The sequence below is a fragment of the Trachemys scripta genome, chromosome 9, assembly GCF_013100865.1.
Source record: "Trachemys scripta elegans isolate TJP31775 chromosome 9, CAS_Tse_1.0, whole genome shotgun sequence".
Taxonomy (NCBI): Eukaryota; Metazoa; Chordata; order Testudines; family Emydidae; genus Trachemys; species Trachemys scripta.
The window spans coordinates 2960853-2980506 of record NC_048306.1 but is presented as its reverse complement, the minus strand read 5'-3'; the positions used below and the strand labels follow the sequence as shown (position 1 = coordinate 2980506).

At 48.2% G+C, this 19654-nt stretch overlaps 1 protein-coding gene across 4 annotated transcripts in view; it reads right to left on the bottom strand.

Annotated features, from left to right (window-relative positions):
- The window catches only part of DOCK11 (dedicator of cytokinesis 11), a 122023-nt gene that overhangs the window by 85260 nt on the left and 17109 nt on the right, over window positions 1-19654 (bottom strand). For all 4 annotated transcript variants that reach the window (XM_034782729.1, XM_034782730.1, XM_034782731.1 and 1 more), the window contains exons 2-3: window positions 1615-1731; window positions 1291-1380 (exon numbers count right to left, since the gene is read on the bottom strand). In XM_034782729.1, coding sequence (XP_034638620.1) covers window positions 1291-1380; window positions 1615-1731 — 207 coding nt within the window. The remainder of the gene's footprint in view (window positions 1-1290; window positions 1381-1614; window positions 1732-19654) is intronic.

Genomic DNA, 19654 nt, shown 5'->3' with positions numbered 1-19654 from the left:
GTCACCTGCACAATTTCTCCACCATGTCACAAGCCCTTCCTGGGCTGCCCTCCTGTGGCAGGCCGTGGCACGACAGGTGCAGCTACCTTGCTATGCCTCAGCCCAGTCCCTCTAGCTGGGGGGCTCCTCCGCCCTGTTTCTGTCCCGACTCCTGGGTTTGCTCCTAGCTTTTGCCCGGAGACATTGGCAGGCTCAGCCCTCTCTGGCCCTCTGGCTTCAGCTCTCCCGCTCGGAGAGCCAGCCAGCATCTCCCTCTGCTGCTCTAAGTCTCCAGCCCTTTCTGGCCGGGGGAGGTTTGTGGGTGACCCACGACTGCCTCCTCCTGTCACCAGCTGGATCTGGCTCCACAGCTCGATGAGGGACCTCTCACCGCTCCCTCCTTCTGGGGCGTCCCCTCCCCGAGCCGCTCCATCCCGCTTGGCTCCTTTGAGCTCTCGGCCCCTAGACTCTCCCCCATTTAATACCCCCAAGGGCAGCCCCACCCTCCTCATTACACCAAACGAGGAGCGCCTGGCCCGGACAGGAGAGCTGCCCGGTTACAACGCACACCTAGCCTCTTGCCAGCTGCACGGGTGCTGGCATCTGCGCTTACCTTGGCCGCGGCTTTCGGACCGGACTAGTGCTGCTGAGAGCCCAGCCTGGCGCACGTTTGTGGAACCAGATTTTCAGACAGCGCCAGGCATCTGCCTCCGAGAGTCGGGCTCCTTTAACGGTGTCTCAAAACAGTCCTCCACCAATGGCACCTCTGCCGGGGTTCCCCCTTTCCCCTCCACTCTGGCCACGCGGGAGCTGGGCTCCCCACCAGGCGCCACCCGCAGCTGCCCGGGAACCACGTTCAAGGGCGCAGTGCAGCTGCCAAAAGGAGCGGCTGCCGGGTCAAGAGCAACCCAGGAGTCATTTTCCATTTGGTGCTGCTCAGAGCAGCTGCTCTCGGGCGTCTCCCTTCCCCAGTCTCGTTCCTGCCGACGCACACCCAGGAGCCGCTCCAGCGGCTCTGAGGCACGGCAGGCGGAAGCAGTGAAGCCTCTGCCTTCCCCCTTCCCATTAAAGGCCTGGGGGTGAACAGCGCACCCCTCACAGCTGGGGGCCGCAGGCGGCTCAAACTGCAGCTGCCAGATAGAAAAAGAGTTGTTTCTCCAGGCCTGAAGTTACAGCTCCCCTGTGTCACAGACGAGGCCAGCAAAGCAACTTGCAGCCTTATCTGCCATTAGCTGCAGCGCCGTCTGGAGAGCATTTCCCCTGAAGGACAAGGTGCTGCAACGCTGCAGGTCAAAGGCCTTTGCACTCTACCTCTTTGACAAAGAGACTCTGAGCCTTCCTTTGAGCGTCTTCTGGCACCGTAGACTGGACAGTCCTCTGCTGGCGACCTATCACCGAGATCTGCGGGGAGGGGGGATAGAAAACGAGATTTCATGGTGAATTGGGCCCATATAAATTGTCAGCGAAAATAATAAATACTCTGGGCCTGATCACTCCCATTTGACCTGGCTGTAACACCTTTGAAATCAGTGTAGAAGTGGACACTGAAATCGAAGGGGGTTCCCCAGCGTGAGGGGGGGTTAGCGGAGGGGTGGATTAGGCCTTGTACAGGAGAAGGAGCCAGCACAAACTCACAGACACATCCTCCATCGGAAACATGAGCAGATCACGGAGAGGATCGCTGTAGATCTGGGCTTTCCTTTGCAGGACCACATTCTCGTAGTCCAAGGGTTCAACCACTTTGGTTTTTTCCTGAAGGAAAATAAAAGCAGAACAAAACAGATCGTGAAAAAAAATTGCAAATGTTGCATCTGAGGCACCCAGCCAAGAACTGAGATGCACTTCCCCAACAAGAGTCATCAGTTCCACTTCTGCCCCTGAAGTTGGCTGCTACCGAATCCAGATTATGCCGGGAGCCCTTAACAAATCACATTCGTGACTCACAGCACTCTGCCCTTCCACAGCGATCTTCACCTGAGGATTTCAAAGCACGGTACCAATGAATTACTCATTACATCAACCTTACAATCCTTCTGCCATGTAGGTAAACATTACTGCACACATCCTACAGGGTGAACTGTGGTTCAGTGACATGCCCATGGTCACACAACCGAAACTTTAAGCGCTAGCCGCCCCAGTCCACACGCCCTCTCTCCCTTTAGCGTGGAAAACAAGCTGCCTGGACAGGTTAGCGGTTGTGGTTTTAAAGGTATTTACCATCGTAGTAGTTCATCTGCACTAGTCTAAAACAATCCTGCTGGAATGACACTCCGACACTCAGTGTCGCTTGAGCTGTCTCTGTTTGAGGCTCGTTATGTGATGCGAGATTTACGAGGCCTCTGGAAGCCTGCCATTTGGCAAGATGACAGCAAACCAGCTGTTCTGAGCTCTAACCAGGAATCTTGCAGGATGGAAAGGAAGATCAACACAATAATCCCTTTCAACACTTGAAACCCAAACGCCTAGCAATAAATCACACCTCCAGACACACTGTAAGGCGACAGTTTATGGCAAGGGCGATTGTAAAATCTCTGCGTCTGATTTTGCTCTGACTTAGAACACGGGCTTGCCTATGTTACAGGCACGACAGCAGCACTGCGGCAGCTGCGCCATTGTAGTGCCAAAGCGTGGCCACTTGCTACAGCGACGGAAGGGTTTTTTCATTCGCCGTCGGTAATCCACCCCCTCGAGAGGGAGTAGCGAGGTCGACAGAATAAATCTTCCATTGACCTAGCAGTGTCTATACCAGGCCTTAGGTTGGCTTAACTATCAGGGTGTGAATTTTTCGCAGCTCTGAGCAATGTAGCTAAGGTTTAGGTGAAGACCTGGGCTATGGTAAATCAGGAGAAACTCTACTGAAATCCATGGGGTCACAGTGGGTAAAACTGGTGAGAGAGCACAATCAAGCCCTTTACAAACCATTGATAAACAGATCTCGCTAGCAATGACTGTTCCACCCTTTTTCCATACAGATCTGCCATCACCTAATTGAGAACAGCTGCATATTCAATCATATGGCAGCCTTGTCACGTACATACTAAATTCCTCTATCAGAGGATACAGCTTTACAACTTACTGCCTGCCGTTTAAGGCCAGTCCTTTTTTATTTTTCAGATTATTGCAGTTGCTGAAGAGAAAAAACAAATGATTATTTTATCCTTGCCAAGGTGTTTGTATTCGACCCCTTTGGCAGAGACCTCTGGGAGCCAGCATGGCTTAGGTAAACTCCTGTGTTAGCCCACAGCGTTGCTGTGACGGTATTGTAAAACCACTATGCTAGTCACCGCTTTTCCTTTAGTCAGATTAGAGAGCACCAAAAATGAACAAAAGCCAAAAAAAGGGGGACAAAAAAAGCAATGACTAGGAAAATTTACTCCAGTTCCAGCCCAGACTTTGGATTTCATAAGCAGTTATCAGACACTTGTCACAGGAGCTATGAAAATTTAATTTTATACCAAGTTCTTTTCAAAGATTATAGATGATGGGGAAGGATCACGATGAATGGAAAAATGAACTTCAGACTATTAGCTTGACCCTGTTCATGAGTTAGGAGAAAAGTGTAACACTAAACAACCCCTCCACAGATGCTGTTTTTTAGTCTTTGCAGTGATTTTGATTGTTTCAATCTGGAACTAAAAACGCATCTACCCGAGATAACCCACATCACAAAAGTAGCATGTTTAGGTGAAGCTTCAACATACTATTTTCAGGTTTCAGAGTAGCAGCCGTGTTAGTCTGTATCCGCAAAAAGAAGAACAGGAGTACTTGTGGCACCTTAGAGACTAACAAATTTATTAGAGCATAAGCTTTCGTGGACTACAGCCCACTTCTTCGGATGCATATAGAATGGAACATATATTGAGGAGATATATATACACACATACAGAGAGCATAAACAGGTGGGAGTTGTCTTACCAACTCTGAGAGGCCAATTAATTAAGAGAAAAAAAACTTTTGAAGTGATAATCAAGATAGCCCAGTACAGACAGTTTGATAAGAAGTGTGAGCATACTTACAAGGGGAGATAGAATCAATGTTTGTAATGGCTCAGCCATTCCCAGTCCTTATTCAAACCGGAGTTGATTGTGTCTAGTTTGCATATCAATTCTAGCTCAGCAGTCTCTCGTTGGAGTCTGTTTTTGAAGTTTTTCTGTTGTAATATAGCCACCCGCAGGTCTGTCACTGAATGACCAGACAGGTTAAAGTGTTCTCCCACTGGTTTTTGAGTATTTTGATTCCTGATGTCAGATTTGTGTCCATTAATTCTTTTGCGTAGAGACTGTCCGGTTTTCAACTATTTTCAACTATTTTCAACTAGCAATAAACTTTACTCCAGACTCATCGGAATGTTTTGTGTAACGTTCACTGTGAATGAAATATTGATCCATCAGCCCATCCTACAGGAACGTATCCCATTGAGGTTCAAGGCAGTGTCTCTTAAGCCAGACATAGAGGGTCAGGCCCACGAGAAGAACTGTTACAAAGAATGAGAGGTGAAGCATTCACAGGCTTATATGTTGCATGTGACCATCAAAATTCCAGCAGCTGCCCTGTGAAAAAGCCTCACGGATAACAGCTTCTGCTTCAGAGACAAATGGCCTCAGTACGAGCGGTTTCTAGCACCGACAACTTCCCATTTTGCTTTCGAACACAGACTGTGGGTGCTGAGCACCACACCGCACCGGATCAGACCCAAATGCATTTCTGAACTGCCGTGCAGAACACACTGAGAATGCTACGCAAATTGCAGGACTGACAACCCCAAATGTTAAACAAGACAGGCCCTAAAACATCATGAGACTGGCTTCAATATTGAGAGTTTTTTTTTTAAAAAAATCATAAATAATAAGTTCTTTTTCTTGGCCTTCTGGTTTCCAAGTCTTTAGAGTGTGCTGGGGTCATATTTTCAAGCTTTCCTCTACAACCATACAGAGACTGACCTTTTTTTTTTTTAAATGAAGACTGAGAGTCTCACATAATCACAGGACTCCAGCAGCTGGGCCTTTAAGGAAAGCACCATTGATAGTGAAAGTTGGCAACACTGTGTTGACATTTGGCAATCAGCCAGAGGCCCCAGGACTGTCTGGCTGGCTACAAACTACCTCGAAGCGTCTTTCTGGAAACACTACTTTTGAGAAACAGGAACACCAGCCATATCAGATGGACTGTCCCAGATCAGATCCTTGGCAGCCGTCAATGAGCACTTGATGGGACTCCGAATGGCAGTGGGGTGCAAAGTCGGCTTTAAATGAACCTTGTGCTCACACGATCCTGGGACCATTCTGTGCCGCATGAGCTAGAACAGCCTGAAGGATGGGAACTTTAATTCTCTCCTCGCCCCCATTTGGGCCTGATCCCGGGAGACCCTGAGCACCTCCTGACATTTGCTGCACTCCCTCAGGAGCTGCACCCCTGCCAGAGGCCACTCAGCCCTTGGGAGGATGGAGACCTCAACAAGGCCAGGCACGTCACCCCCCAAACACTCGCACTTCACCTGCGGTTTGACTCTCCCGAATTCACACACGCTGTGGCAGGAGGACATGGATAGGCTCCTGGTAGAAACAGCTGGACCTTTACTTGTGCTTCCGAGCGCAGCCTTTCCCGCTTGCGCAGGGTTTGGCATTCTCCAAATTCTTACGGAGAATTCATCTGCAGAAATTCAAGGATTTGCTTGTAAATTCAAACCCTGCATTGCTCTAGGTACAAAGTCATAACAAGCAATTGCCACGACACAGTCACGTTACGTATTATGTAATCACTGTACACCATGCATTTGAAGAAGTGAGGTTCTTACCCACGGAAAGCTTATGCTCCCAGTACTTCTGTTAGTCTTAAAGGTGCCACAGGACCCTCTGTTGCTTTTCACAGATCCAGACTAACACGGCTACCCCTCTGATACTGTAAACCATGGTAACCTGATTCCATTTGGCAGACAGAGCTAATGAAATGTAATAGTGGGTTAACGTCATTGTTACATGCCATTATTTAGTCTTTAAACTAAACATGCTCCTATTAAGATTTGGGGCTGGGGATGTTAAAAAGACAAGTGATGCCACGACACAGGAAGATACACAACTGAAGCAAACATCCAACACTCTAAGGAGACTGCACTGAAGTATCCAATAGCGTTATACCTGAGGGAGTGATCAGGCCAAACACTGCCCAGGGTTTTGTTCCCATGTCCATAAGGCAGTAGCCACATTAGTAACAAAAGGCCAACTTCCACCATCTTTACTCAAGCAAAACTCCTACTGAGGTCAAGGGGAATTTAGTCCGATTAAGGATTGATGAATTTGGGCCAGAATTCCCTCCTCCTCTCCTGACCGGCTCAAATAGTTGTTTCTGGCCTCCCTCTACGGGGGAAAGAGAGGCTGCCTATCTGGGTGTCTCTTTTGGTTCTCATACTGCACCCATCTCCATGGTTTCTGAGATCCCATTTTCATTTGGCCTGCGACACCGGAGTATTTTCTTCTCCGGCATCTCATGGAGTTGCACCGGCTGACACTATGAAGGAATTTGGCTTTACGCCTTAGAGTAGAGTTCTGTTTCAGTATATACATCTGATCTGCTAGCAAGCAAAGGATACTTCCCAAAAACTGCAACCAAAGAGGCAGAAATGCCATTTTGTGTAAGAAGAGTGCTGCAACCCTGCTGCTTAAACACAAAAAAGGAAGTGGTGTCATATGATTAAAACTGAAATAAATACACGCGATACAATTTGCATGTGCTCCAATGATGCAATGTGTTGTGGAAAACTATTTTGCCAGCCATGGCACTAGAAAATTAGTACACCATTCCCTTCAGAAAAAGAGAACTATTAGAAACTTATTTTCTCTAACATTTCTCTATGCGCTCACAAATTAAATCCCTCTGATTATGCTATTTTAAGGATAAAATTGCTATTATTTATGTTTTCTGTTTAGTCATTTTTAACTAACTTCTATCAATATCAATAACATCTCATCAGCTTGACTATAAGGAGATATTATTTCCTTTTAACACCTGCAAATAACTCCAATTCACATTACTGGAAGGTCCATGTGGCCAGTAAGATTAAAACGGATCCTTCAATTTGTTCTTTTAGGATTGCGGTCAAAAGGAATACTCAATACATTCAGTTGCCTAGGGCAGTAGTACCAATTTATCTCAAGTGGCACTAACTTTTAAGATACGTTTTACACTGTAAAATCTTGCTTTATTATGTATATAAAACAAGTTTATAAAATACTGGTTTATATTGCTTTTTTCCCTTTTCAGTTCATGAATGGGCTGCTGTTAACTTATATCATGTGTTGTAAATAAAAATGAGTTGACCTATTCCTAACAAGTCTGATTATTAAAATGAAAGAATTTTAAATATCCAATGTGAATCTCACCATTTATTGCTCCTTATTTACTTTTTTGCAGTTTTCCCCACTGTGGGTAACTGAAATCAGTTAAGTGCTTTTCACACTGGTTTAAAGTCAGTTTCATTTTCAAGGGCTGCCGTATCCCCGGGAGGTTTTCCATTTGATTAAACACAACTGTTGCCACTCACTTTTAAAAACAAAACTAAATCCCTCTCCGATCGGCTTTCACAAATTGGACGTGTGGGGCCAAGTTGATTGTAAGGCTGTGGGAGGATGAACAGCGCCCATTGTATAGGCTGCCCCAAGGTCTGGGGAAGGCTCAATCAGGAAGTCATTTGGGGTTAATTTCTAATGTGATAAGTAACAAGCAATGAGATCTTAACAGTTTCCCACAGCACTTTAAAAATATCCACCTTTCACTGTAAGTTTCCTCGAACTGGCATGTGCACCAGCAGAAAAACACCCCTCGGTCAGCCTCGGGACCCGGTTCTGCAACCTACTGAGCCAGGCTTCCCAGCCCCATCCCTGCAGGAGGCTAGCACAGGGCCGACGTGCTGGTTAAGGCCTAGTTTCCTGCCTTAAGAGGTGCCTGGCCTCACGTGGCTGGTCAGCGAGCAGGGAATTCCATGCCGTGTGAATAGTGCACACAGGTTTTTACGTACATGCTTTGGGTTGGCAAAGGAGAGACCTTGTAAAAAGTCTAATTGTCCCACCTGATTTTCCATTCCGAGTTCTTTTCATGCAGCGCAGTGCAGTAATGCCGCTGTGGATTAGCTCAAACAGCTGAAACGGTGCCATCAAAATCGCTCTCTGGAAATGTGTGTGTCACCCCCCCACACAACCCTCAACGAATTCCACCAAGCTCCGGCGGTGTGCGGATGCCAGCAAAACCCTTTAGACGTAGACATGATGAGCCCACCAGACAAACTAGCAACTTGGAAAAACCAGAGGTGTTTGCCAGAGAGCCTCTGCACTCTCACAAGTGGGTAGCGTCTGAGAAGTAACACAGGACGTGTTATACTGCATGAATCACAACCACATGGAAGACCTAATTCTGGAGACTTCCCAGGACGAGGCCCCGTCAGTGGGACTGGTGCAGGTCTGGTGAACCACCACAGGACAAGGAGCTCCAGTGCAGACGCTCAACAGCTTCTGTGGACTGTAGCAGGGGTTTCTGTGCAGTTTCCCCTAACTAGGCAGGGATCTGAGAAGCTACAGTGGCCGGTCAAAGTGCTGCCAACACCTCTGATTTTAGAACATAAGCACGGCCATACTGGGTCAGACCAAAGGGCCATCTAGCCCCGTATCCTGTCTGCCAACAGTGGCCAATGCCAGGTGCCCCAAAGGGAATGAACAGAACAGGGAATCATCAAGTGATCTATCCCCTGTGGCCCATTCCTAGCTTGACAAACAGAGGCTAGGGACACCATCCCTGAACATCCCGGTTAATAGCCATTGATGGACCAACCCTCCACGAACTTATCTAGTTCTTTTTTTGAACCCTGTAATAGTCTCGGTTTTCACAACATCCTCTGGTAAAGACTTCCACATGCTGACTGTGCGTTGTATGAAGAAATTCTTCTTTTTCTTTGTTTTAAACGTGTTGCCTATTAATTTCATTTGATGGCCCCTACTTCTTGTATTATGTTCTTGTGTTTATTTTATTACCAGTCTTGTGATAGTTTTTCATAAAATCCTTGCTCCTGGAGTCATGTGATTATGTGAGAATCTCAATTAACACTGTTTTTTTTAACAAAAGAAAGTTACTAGCTTTCACAATTGCAGAGAAGAGATTGAAAACGGGACCCCCAAAAGTTCAAAAACAAGAAAGCAAATAAAAAGAACCTGATATTAATTGATGTTAATGTCTCACCGTTTCAAGCCAACCTCGTGATTTCTGAATGCTTGGATTTGGCAATGCTGATACCACAGCAACACTGAGGGGATGAAAGCCAAAACCACCTCCTACCCCTTCATTCTCCCCCCCCCCCACACACACACACACGGTGTCAGTGGTCCCATGCTCTCATGGCCTTCCACACTCACAGCAGTGTGATGACAGTGAGCAGATGGGAGCTGAATTTGACTTCATGTACTTATGGCTAGAGCCCGCAGCCTCTACTCAGACGTCACTGCCCGAGTTGGGACTGAGCGTTGGTGGCAGGAAGTGGCCCTGAATGAAGTTGCTGGTTAGCGTCCCCGGACAGCTCTCTGATTTCAGTCTAACAGAATGCTCTGTGACAACGTGCCAAAGACTTGCTAGTGACGGGCAGAACATCCTAAAAGTCACTTTCCTGGCTTGCAGCTTTATATCCTGCATGCACAAAAATAGAGTCTGACTTTCTCTGAGCCAAGCTGCTTCCTAAACAAACCAGCCCTTAACACGTTGCTCTGAACATGCAACAACATTTGCTGCAGTGCCAATTAAGGTAAATCAGTAAATCTGATGGTAAACTGAAGTCTTGAGCCTGCATTCTCCTTCACACGGAGACCCCTTTCTCCAGCTCTGGCGGTGGGGATGACTGTCATTCGTGCCACCATAAGAGTCTTTTATCCTGCAGAAGCAGTGCAGGGATTCACTTTGAGTCAAAAGGGAAAAAATCCTGGAAATAAGCCTGGATTCCAAAACTATTTCAATCCCCCCCCCCCCCCCCCCCCCCCTTTGACAAGAGCCAAATTCTTCTCTCCTTGTTAGGTGGCTGACGACCAGTGAGCAACGAGAGATTCTAGAGCACATCCCAGCATGGGCGTCTTTAAAAGAATTGGTGTCAATTGAATTATAAAGACTTCAAGGTCTAAACATGAACCACAAACCCTTCTTATGAGAGGCTTTTATTCCTGAACAGCACTAGCAATTGGTGTTATTGAGCTACCTAAAAACAACCCAGCATTTCTTCATCTCTCCTGCTCTAAGGGGCCTCTTCTGATTTTAATGACATTCGACAAAGCGCCTGACGTAACACCCCTCCCTCTTATTTATAGCACCTGGATGGCAGGGTTCCCCCCGAAGGCTCGGGCCTGCAAGGAGGGCTCAGGGAGAGCTGAGGAAACCCGGCATCTTTCAAGAACAGACCTTCAGCTGTATGCGGGGAAACTTCACACACCTACAGATCTGAGCTCTTAGCCATCTAGTCCAGCCACCGGCACGAGTGCAAAATACTCACAAGGGTTTGCAAGGCCTGGCCTTTCGGCACCAAGAGCCAAGGGTGTTTACATTACCTGTTTTCAAAGATGTGAGAAGTGCGATTCCTTAACCATTCCATTCTCTGCAATGCCCAGCCGGGCCGGGAGGTCGGAGAGGGGGTTAGGGCTCTCTAGTTTGCTCTCAAGCATCTCTAAACAGCATCACCTAAAGCCGGAATGGAAGCTGCCCACCCACATGCATGAAAGACACAAAATCCCAGTGTTTGAGGTCAGTTTACATGTTTTCAGTGAAGGACAGAAGCACACCATTTTCAAGGGCATCCAATCACCCTCCATCCAGGCCTCCCTGTATCAGCCGCAGCCCACATGGGCCGAGGAACCCATATTGCTGACTAACTCCACTGGGTTAATGGCAGAGTCACATCACATTCGTTTTACTTATCACCAAAACACAACCCAACTGGCTGCCACAAGCCATAAGATGATTTAGAGCAACACCTTCGAATGGAAACCGAAAGGTGCAGGTCAAGTCTTTGTAAACAAACTCGACTGTTAGCCCACAGCACAGCTATGAGCCAGGAGAACCTGAATTCCTCAGTTACAGTTGTCACCCAGTTAGAGAGAAGTATTTTTATGTGCCTGATGCAAATTATAACTGCAAACTGGTAGGATGGCAAGACAGGCATCAAAACTATACCTTTGCTCTCCGGCACGTAGCAAAGGGTGCAGATCTAACAGGGCTGCAGATGAAGCTTTTTAAGCCCTGAAAGAAGATTTCAAAAGTCTTTGTTTTTTTTTGCTGAGTTCTGTTAAACTGCAAACCACAGACACCTCCTGGTGTAAATGCTTCAGCCTCTTGCTATTACATCAGCAGATGGCTCCACGCGAATTGTGACAGTGGAGGAGAAGCAATTGCACGAAAGCAATTATACAACTAGAAGCCAACTCCCCAGAGTCAGCTGACATTGTAGTTGGCTACCTCAGCAACAAAATCACTATCTCCTTCTCGGGAGAATCAAGACCGGCCCACGGAAAGAGAGCGGTGGTGGGTCACAGTCAGAGACATGGCAGGTGCGGACACTGGGCTGCATTAAACTGACAAACTTACACACATTGCTCCATGGAGGAACGTTTCCCAACCGGTTACAACACTCATTCTGTACAGCTCGTGAGGGGCTGGTCCCACCCCACAGCCTCAGCCAGGCACAGCAAAGCAAACCATAAAGCTCAGCAATTTTCTACATCAGTGACCCCGTTGGTGGCAAAGAACCACCTGTGCTGATCTCTCTCTGCCATGTGAGGAATCAGGGCTGCCCACGGGGACAGTGCCAAGCTAGGGCAGTAGCAATCCGGAGTGTCTCTGTAGGAGAAGATGAAGCAGTCTCTGGTTACTGTCCTTTTGCACAAGGCTGAGCAAATTACTCCTGGCTAACATGCGCCGACAGAGGATATTTTTAAGCTCAGCTGAAAAATACAAGGGCCTGTGTCCCCTTACTCAGCAGGGTTGATAGGGCTGCTTTGGGTTCCCACGTCTCTCCTCACCGTCACCTGGAGCTCGCGAGGGGAAGGTCAGCTCAGAGGCATGGAGTAGTACCTCCCAGGGTAGCTTGTTTGGCCAGCTAGAGGGAGTGTGAGCATCATGCTTACAGACACGGGGCGAGAGGTACCACGTGGGGGGCAGCAGGGAGATGGTCTCAAGGGATGTGTCTGGACAGACAGAGGGTGTGTTTCTGAGGCTAGGTCTACACGACCCGCCTGAATCGGCGGGTAGAAATCGATCTCTCGGGGATCGAATTATCGCGTCTCGTCGGGACGCGACAATCGATCCCCGAATCGACGCTCTTACTCCACCAGCGGAGGTGGGAGTAAGCGCCGTCGGCGAGGAGCCGTGGAGGTCGATTTTGCCGCCGTCCTCACAGCAGGGTAAGTCAGCTCCCATAGGTCGAATTCAGCTACGCTATTCGCGTAGCTGAATTTGCGTATCTTAAATCGACCCCCCCCGTAGTGAAGACCTGCCCTCAGTCAAGTTAGCTTAACACTCCTGAGAACCGCACTGAATCCAGGCCAGCACGTCTGAAGCCATGTGACTGTAACCCAGTGGTCTGCGTGCGTTCCAGGCCCCTCTGTGCCGAGCCAAGGAGGCCCTCGGTGTGTCGTCCAAGATGGTGGCCACCATAATATAGCCTAGGAAGCCTCCTAGGGAACAACATGGCTTCAAATATGCTAGCCTGCATCTTGACAGGGCCTTCAGCTGCATTAGTCCATTGAAACAAACTCTTTTTGCCCAGCCAGGCAGGCGCAAGGCTCTGCCATTGGTTTGGTGCAGATACAAAGAGTGAGAAAGCTCAGAAAATAACCCCAAGGCAAAGCTGCTCTGTCTCTGCGTGGAACCTGCCTTCACCCGTCCAGCTGCCCAAACCCTCTTCAGCAAGAGCCCCCTGAACGTGCAGCTTAGGGGCACCAGGGTGTGTACAGCCATGGGAAACAGTCACAGAGGACTTAAGGAATGGGTAAGCGAATGATTGATGCATCAAGGAGACAGACTGAGGGACTCCAGAGGCTGACAAGGAGTCAGACAAAGAGACCTGTCCTGTATCCATTTGCAAAATCGATGGAATTCTTTACATTTCGTTTCAGAACGAGGTCTTTGGCACACTTTTTCTAAAAAGGAAATAGTATTTTTTTTAAAATGCCACTAGCCCAACTTTCATGAGCCGCCCTATAATGACAATTGGGGTGTTCATGGGATTGAGGACAGGAAAGGAGAGTTCCATTTCAAACTTTCCAGGCCAGAACAACAATCTCTCTCCAATGACCTCCTTTCTGCACCTGCTGAATGTCTTACAATCACATTTATTAATCAAAACATACTCCAATGGCCTCTTTCTCGGTATCCCTTTTCTTCCAAATCACCCCAGATGGTGAATAAAGGTACGCATTGTACATAATTTGCAGAAAAGAGTGTTTCACAAAGATTGGAGGGTTTTCAAAATAGTACATTAAGGGAACAAATATAACAAGTTATTTCATATCATCAGTCATGTCGGAGTGGCTCGCATTTAAAAACAAACAAACCCAGAAGAGTAATTGTCCATCACCCGCTTGCAGCAGTAGCACACAGACCAAAAAGCTGTTTTTACTTCGCCATTAATCACTTCATGCAGTCTGTTTAGACATCATGTGAAAGACTCATCAGTAACCATCAGCTCACATTTCCTGCTCCAGAACGGAAGTTGGTCATTCTTTAACCCACAGCCCGTGTAGGAACTAGACTAGATTAGACTTTCACTTCTTTATGCACAAATGCCAACCCATTAACACTGACATTATTTTTCAGTAGATGATCCTTCCCCTGCTAAAGTCAACCTTTACTGCAGCTTCTTCATTATCATTTAACCTTGCACTAAAAACCGTTTGTTTGTGGATGAGCCTGAGAACAAGAGATGTCATGTTTTCTCACTGTGACTTGATGGAGAAATATCTGAGACTCAACTAAACACATCCATTCATCGCAAAAAAGAGACAGCATCCTGAACGGAGACACCAATAATCTGAATAGTAAGAGTGACAGCTGTCAAGAGCACTGGACAAAAGAGGGGAAATAACACAGATCACATACAAATCTAAAAATATGCACAGGCTGTGCAACTGTTGCTCACAAAAAACTCGGTCAGCTTTTTACAGTATATCTACGTTCTCTATTGTAACTCCGTAATGCATTGATTTATGTATGAAATCATTTCTCGGATGCATCTCATAAAACCCAGTGCAAACTAAATTTCAAAATAGATCCCAAAGGACCAACTAGATGAAAAATATAGAAAACATGAGGCAAAAGTTCAGCTGAGGAACGGATTGAAAAAGGTGCATTTAAATATAATTAAAAATGACAACATATAATTTAACATTTTGGACAGGCTAACCGCAGTGGCCCAGTCAGTGATGCTCAAGAAAGAACAGGCGTGTGCATGTGTAACACACTCACATTGGTTTTGAAACTTACAACCTATAATTTCAGAAGGGGAACAACTTCCGAGAGAGGTAACTAACCTGGATACATAAGCATATAAAAACCACAGACATCACATCTCAGCTTTTGGTCACACAATTTGTTTATGAAAGAAAGAGTTTACATTGAATCGAGAACTGGGGAAATCCACCTTTAAACAAGTACACTATGGAAAAGTGAGGAATTTTTACCAGTAAATAACCATAGCAGAAGAAAAGTATCTCCAGCACCAAACACTTAGAAATCATGACTCAGGCTCCCCAAACTTCATGGGATTGGATTAAAAATCGTGAAGTTGTTTTTTTGTTTTGTTTTACAAAACTACTAAGTTTTGGGCTCTTTTTATTTGCCTTCTGCTCCCTGAGCCATCTTTGGGTCACTCTAGTCACATTTTCAAACTTTTCACTGCAGCCATTAGAGCTAAAACTTCCATTACCAAAAAACCAAACCCACCACCACCAAATTGAGATTCTTACATCATTCCTGACTCCAGGAACTGGGGCTTAAAGAAAAACATCAACCCTCATGCAAGTTGGCAACACCCATTCACCTCTGCAATGCATGGAGTACAGTGCCATTCTTCCTACCAAGGGATTATACGTTCTAGAAGAGGAAACTGGGACTCAGAAGTAGGGATCCACTTGAAACAGACATAACCCCATCCTTTATATGCTCCAGGTGTTTTAATGCACTCCCTGAAGCACAGGAAAATGATAAACACTGTCACCTGTGGGTGCACACTTTTCACAAAGTGATCACTCTATAGCTGACCTCTCAGTCCTCATCCCCAAAGGAAACCCCCAAAATGCACAACACTTTCAAAAGACAAGCCTGGGAGCTTAAATTGGTTACTCTGCTAGACACAAAAATCTCAAACGGAACAGAGGTGCTGCATTTATGGCTTATTACAACAATCTGTAACCCACAAATCCCCTCTTTTTGTCCGCTGACTGCAGAGGTGTTAACGGGCCACTCTACCTTGAATGGTCCCTTACAATATGTGCCAACTGCTTATGCTAAACGCTCTGTTCCACCTGGCACTTTGCTGTGACCTGGGAGTTCCTTTCCTAGACCTGAAGAGGAGCTCTGTGCGGCTCAAAAGCTTGTCTCCCTCACCAGCAAACATTGGTCCAATAACAGATATTCCCTCCCTCACCTTGTCCCACTGTCATTTAACAACACTTATTGGCACCAAAGGATCCTAAGGACATGAAACAAGCATCCAGACGGCTGTACAGAGCAGGGCCTCAGAAGCAATGACCATTGTGGCCAGCTATAAAATGTGGGCGCACCCTGTTTTTCGCTCCTGTCCCATCTCCCCCCAAAGCTGCAGAGAGGCCAGAGCACGGGCTCCCCCAAATCGGGACAAAGTGGAGCAGAGCTGGGGCCCGTCTTTATACACAGACTCCCAGGACCCTGCCCAGGGTCCTTACAGAGATGACGTGTCCTGGGCAGAGTGGTCTACAGGGGGCGGGGAAGGGGTGTGCAAGGGACTGCAGACTGCTTGGAATTCAGGCACGTGTTAATTTTGCTTTCACAGCAGCCACCTGTGATCCCTCTGGCAACCCGTCCACATGGCAGCAAAACTCGGCTCCGGGGACCGGACTTTCTGCTGCCTAAAGTGTGGGAGAGCGTCTCTCTCCTCTGTCACCGGGGGGGGGGCGGGGGAGCTCTCCCTACCAAGCACCATACAAATCAAGTCCTCCCTTGGGCGGGGCACAGTAACATGGCAAATATTCCCCTCGGTTCCAGACCTTACACCAAGCCCATCACTGTGGTATCCGATCTGGGCACCTCTTTGCCATCTGCAGGATTTCTCCCAAGCCTTCGAACACAAAAATTCCCCCTGGCTGGGGCCCAAACAGCAGCATCCCCCAGCCCATTTCTCCCACACCGCACTGTCACCACTCGCTGCCTTCTTCTGTTACACCCAGTGCCGGGTCCTGAGGGGCCGTACAGCCCGACCGCCTGCACATCACGCCCTGTAACCTTCGCCACGCAGCGCCTACAGGGAGCAGAGGGCTAAGCTGGGACGTTCCAGCTGCACGCAAAGCTCAAGAGCCCAGGGCCGCGGGAGACCAGCTGGCTAAGGCCGCCCCCCTCGCCCCATGCTTGCAGGCGGCTGTGCTAGTCTGCCCAGGCCTGGATTTTTAACGAGAAGCAGAGAAAACACAACAGCTTTCCTGTTCTCCTCCCGTCGGACAGCGCGAGTAGCGGCACAGCCAGCTTTGGCTGGAGCCTCCAGGAGGATGGAAAGTCCCAGCTTTGGGACGAGGGGGGCAGCTTCAGAGAATCTGCACAGTGACGACGACTCTCGGTTTCCATGTGAAAATACAGGCTTAGATTCTGGCAGCTGCAGCAGCACCCTCCCCAGCGGGGTCGTTACTGGTGCAAAAGCAGCTGTCACCGTGCACCCGCGTCCTGCCCTGCCACGACACCTGCTCAGGTGATTCCTGCCAGCGGAAGCAGCCTGTGCAGGACGTGGGGCTGAGAGCAGAGCCGGCACACGCTGACTAAAAGGAGAGGATCATGCCCTCTGCTACCAGAGTCCACCTGGAAATCCTCTCCAGGGATCCACTCCTAAAACAGCTTTTACAAGTTCCGGTTTGTGGGGAGTCGGGGCATTGTCACCCCAGCCTGAGCCATCTGGCTGCCTCTTTTCACGCATGTGCAGAGAGGCACATGCCAGCCAGGATGTGGCCCACAGCATGTGACCATACGTCGCATTCGTTTCACAAAGGAAGTTTTACACAGGGAACACCCGAGTGTACGTCCCAGGCAGGCAGAGCCGGAGCAGAGCGGTGCAGACAGAAAAGCAGCCCACAAAGTACCAGCCAGCGTAGCCCCGCTCAGAACCACACCCCGAAGGGGATTCTAGACACTGGATCTTTTCCATTTCTTTAAACACAGTGCTGACTTCTCTAATTATACAGCGAGGGCTGGCAGAGTGAGTACACGCGGAGTGGGGTTAGTGGTCGATAGGTCACTGTCTTTAGGAACCATGCAGAGACGATGATACGCCTTTACGGCGCGCACAGGAAACTGGCACCGCAGCTTCTAAGGCGTGGGGCCTTGGAGCTAAGGCCAAGCCACAGTTTTTTCTGGGAGTCATTTTTTAAAAGCCTTTCTTTACTGCAGTGAGTATGCTCAGAGTGTCAGAGATTCCTGCTGCAGCTAGCACGACTCGGGGTCACCTCCATTGTAGGCCTGAGGATCTCCCCCGACTCCAACAGCTTTGCATTGCTCGAGTGATACAGATACAGGGACAGTTTGCTGGGCATTCGCCTTGCTCCAGGGGTGTCTGTGGATGGCAGAGCCCCCCAGGTTTAAGAGCCACAGTATGTCCCCTTGAACCACCCACTGCTTGTGACCACAGGCTTCCTGTACATACTCTGGCTTGCAACAGAATCCCCGGGCCACTGCACATGGGGAAGTGATTTTTCCTGGCTTGTCAATTTGGGTTGAGCCACATTTTAGATCCAACTTTTGCCCCACAAGAATGGCCATACTGAGTCCATCCAGCCCCGTATCCTGTCTTCTGACAGTGGCCAATGCCAGGTGCCCCAGAGGGAATGAACAGAGCAGGGAATCCATCCCCTGTCGCCCATTCCCAGCTTCTGGCAAACAGAGACTAGGGACACCATCCCTGCCCATCCTGGCTAATAGCCATTAATGGACCTAACCTCCATGAACTTATCTAGTTCTTTTTTGAACCCTGTTATAGTCTTGGCCTTTACAATATCCTCTGGCGAGGAGTTCCACAGGTTGACTGTGTGATGTGTGACAAAATACTTCCTTTTGTTTGTTTTAAACCTGCTGCTTATTAATTTCATTTGGTGACCCCTAGTTCTTGTGTTATGAGACAGAGTAAATAGCACTTCCTTATTTATTTTCTCCACACCAGTCATGATTTTATAGACCTCTATCATATTCCCCCTTAGTCGTCTCTTTTCCAAGCTGAGACATCCCAGTTTTGGTAATCTCCCCTCATATGGATTAACTTTTAAAAACACTGCTTCCCGAGAGGGGCAGCGGGGGCCAGTCACTAGCTGAGATCAATCCCAAGCAGCCACGTGAAATCAGTTTGGGGAGGATCAGAGCCATAGTTTGAGCCCAAGACTTGTGCACAGAAAGTTATAATAACTTTTAAATGTTGAAGCCGCGTGATTTTTGAGGAGGGCTGTATGTCAGGAATCACTCGCTTGAATGACCTCAACTTTGATCACTAACACTGTTCTGGATCCCCATGAGCCAGAGCAATGTTCAAGAAAATCTGTTGAAACATGTGGATATTGGAGCACTTAGAAAAATCAATTAAACTGTAAGCTAGTCTCAACGGTAATGAAAGTGGCACCACTGCCACCCCCCTAGAATGTGGGGATCTCGGCTTTCAGTTTAAAAAGTAAGTGTTTAGCCCTCACGTTTGCAGACGATGTGACCAGAGTGTTACCTAAAGACTCAAGAACCAAATAAGAACCACCCAAATGGAGAATTTAAAAAACAAACAAACCCATGCATGTTTTGGGGGCCTGACATGATTGCTGCGTGTTCGGGGTTGGTAATACTGACTCTACAATACAGGAGCTAACTCTTGCTCTCCTTGGGGCCATCTCAGACCAGCCATTCGCAATATTTCTTTTCAGGGGCATCTTCTAAAGACCTAAAAACATTCCCCACCCCCTCTTCTGTCTGCACAGACGCTGCTGGGAGCATCACACTCCAAGGGTGGTGGGAAAGGGTCTAGCTGCAGTGTAAACACACCCTAAGACACCCGCAGCTGGCCTGGGCCAGCTCACTCGGGCTAGGGGGCTGTTTAATAGCAGTGCAGATGTTTGGGCCCGGGCTAGGGGAGGTGCTTAGCCGGAGCCGTGCGAGCCCGAGTCAGCTGGCACAGGCCAGATGTGGGTTTTTAACCGTAGTGTAGACAGACCCTGAGAGGCTGATCCAGTCCCCTGTATGCTGCCCTCATGGCAGCAAAGGGCCGTCAGAGAGTCACTGTCTCCTTCCCAGGGCACAGGAGCAGCACAGAGCGGACACAGACAGCCCTGGAGCAAGCAGAAGCCGTGGTCATTCACCAACAAACCACTCTCTCTTGTTAATTTCAGAAACAGCTCCCTACACAGAAGCAGCCAATCCATCAGTACGGCAAGGGGGGGTGGCACTAAAGGCCTAG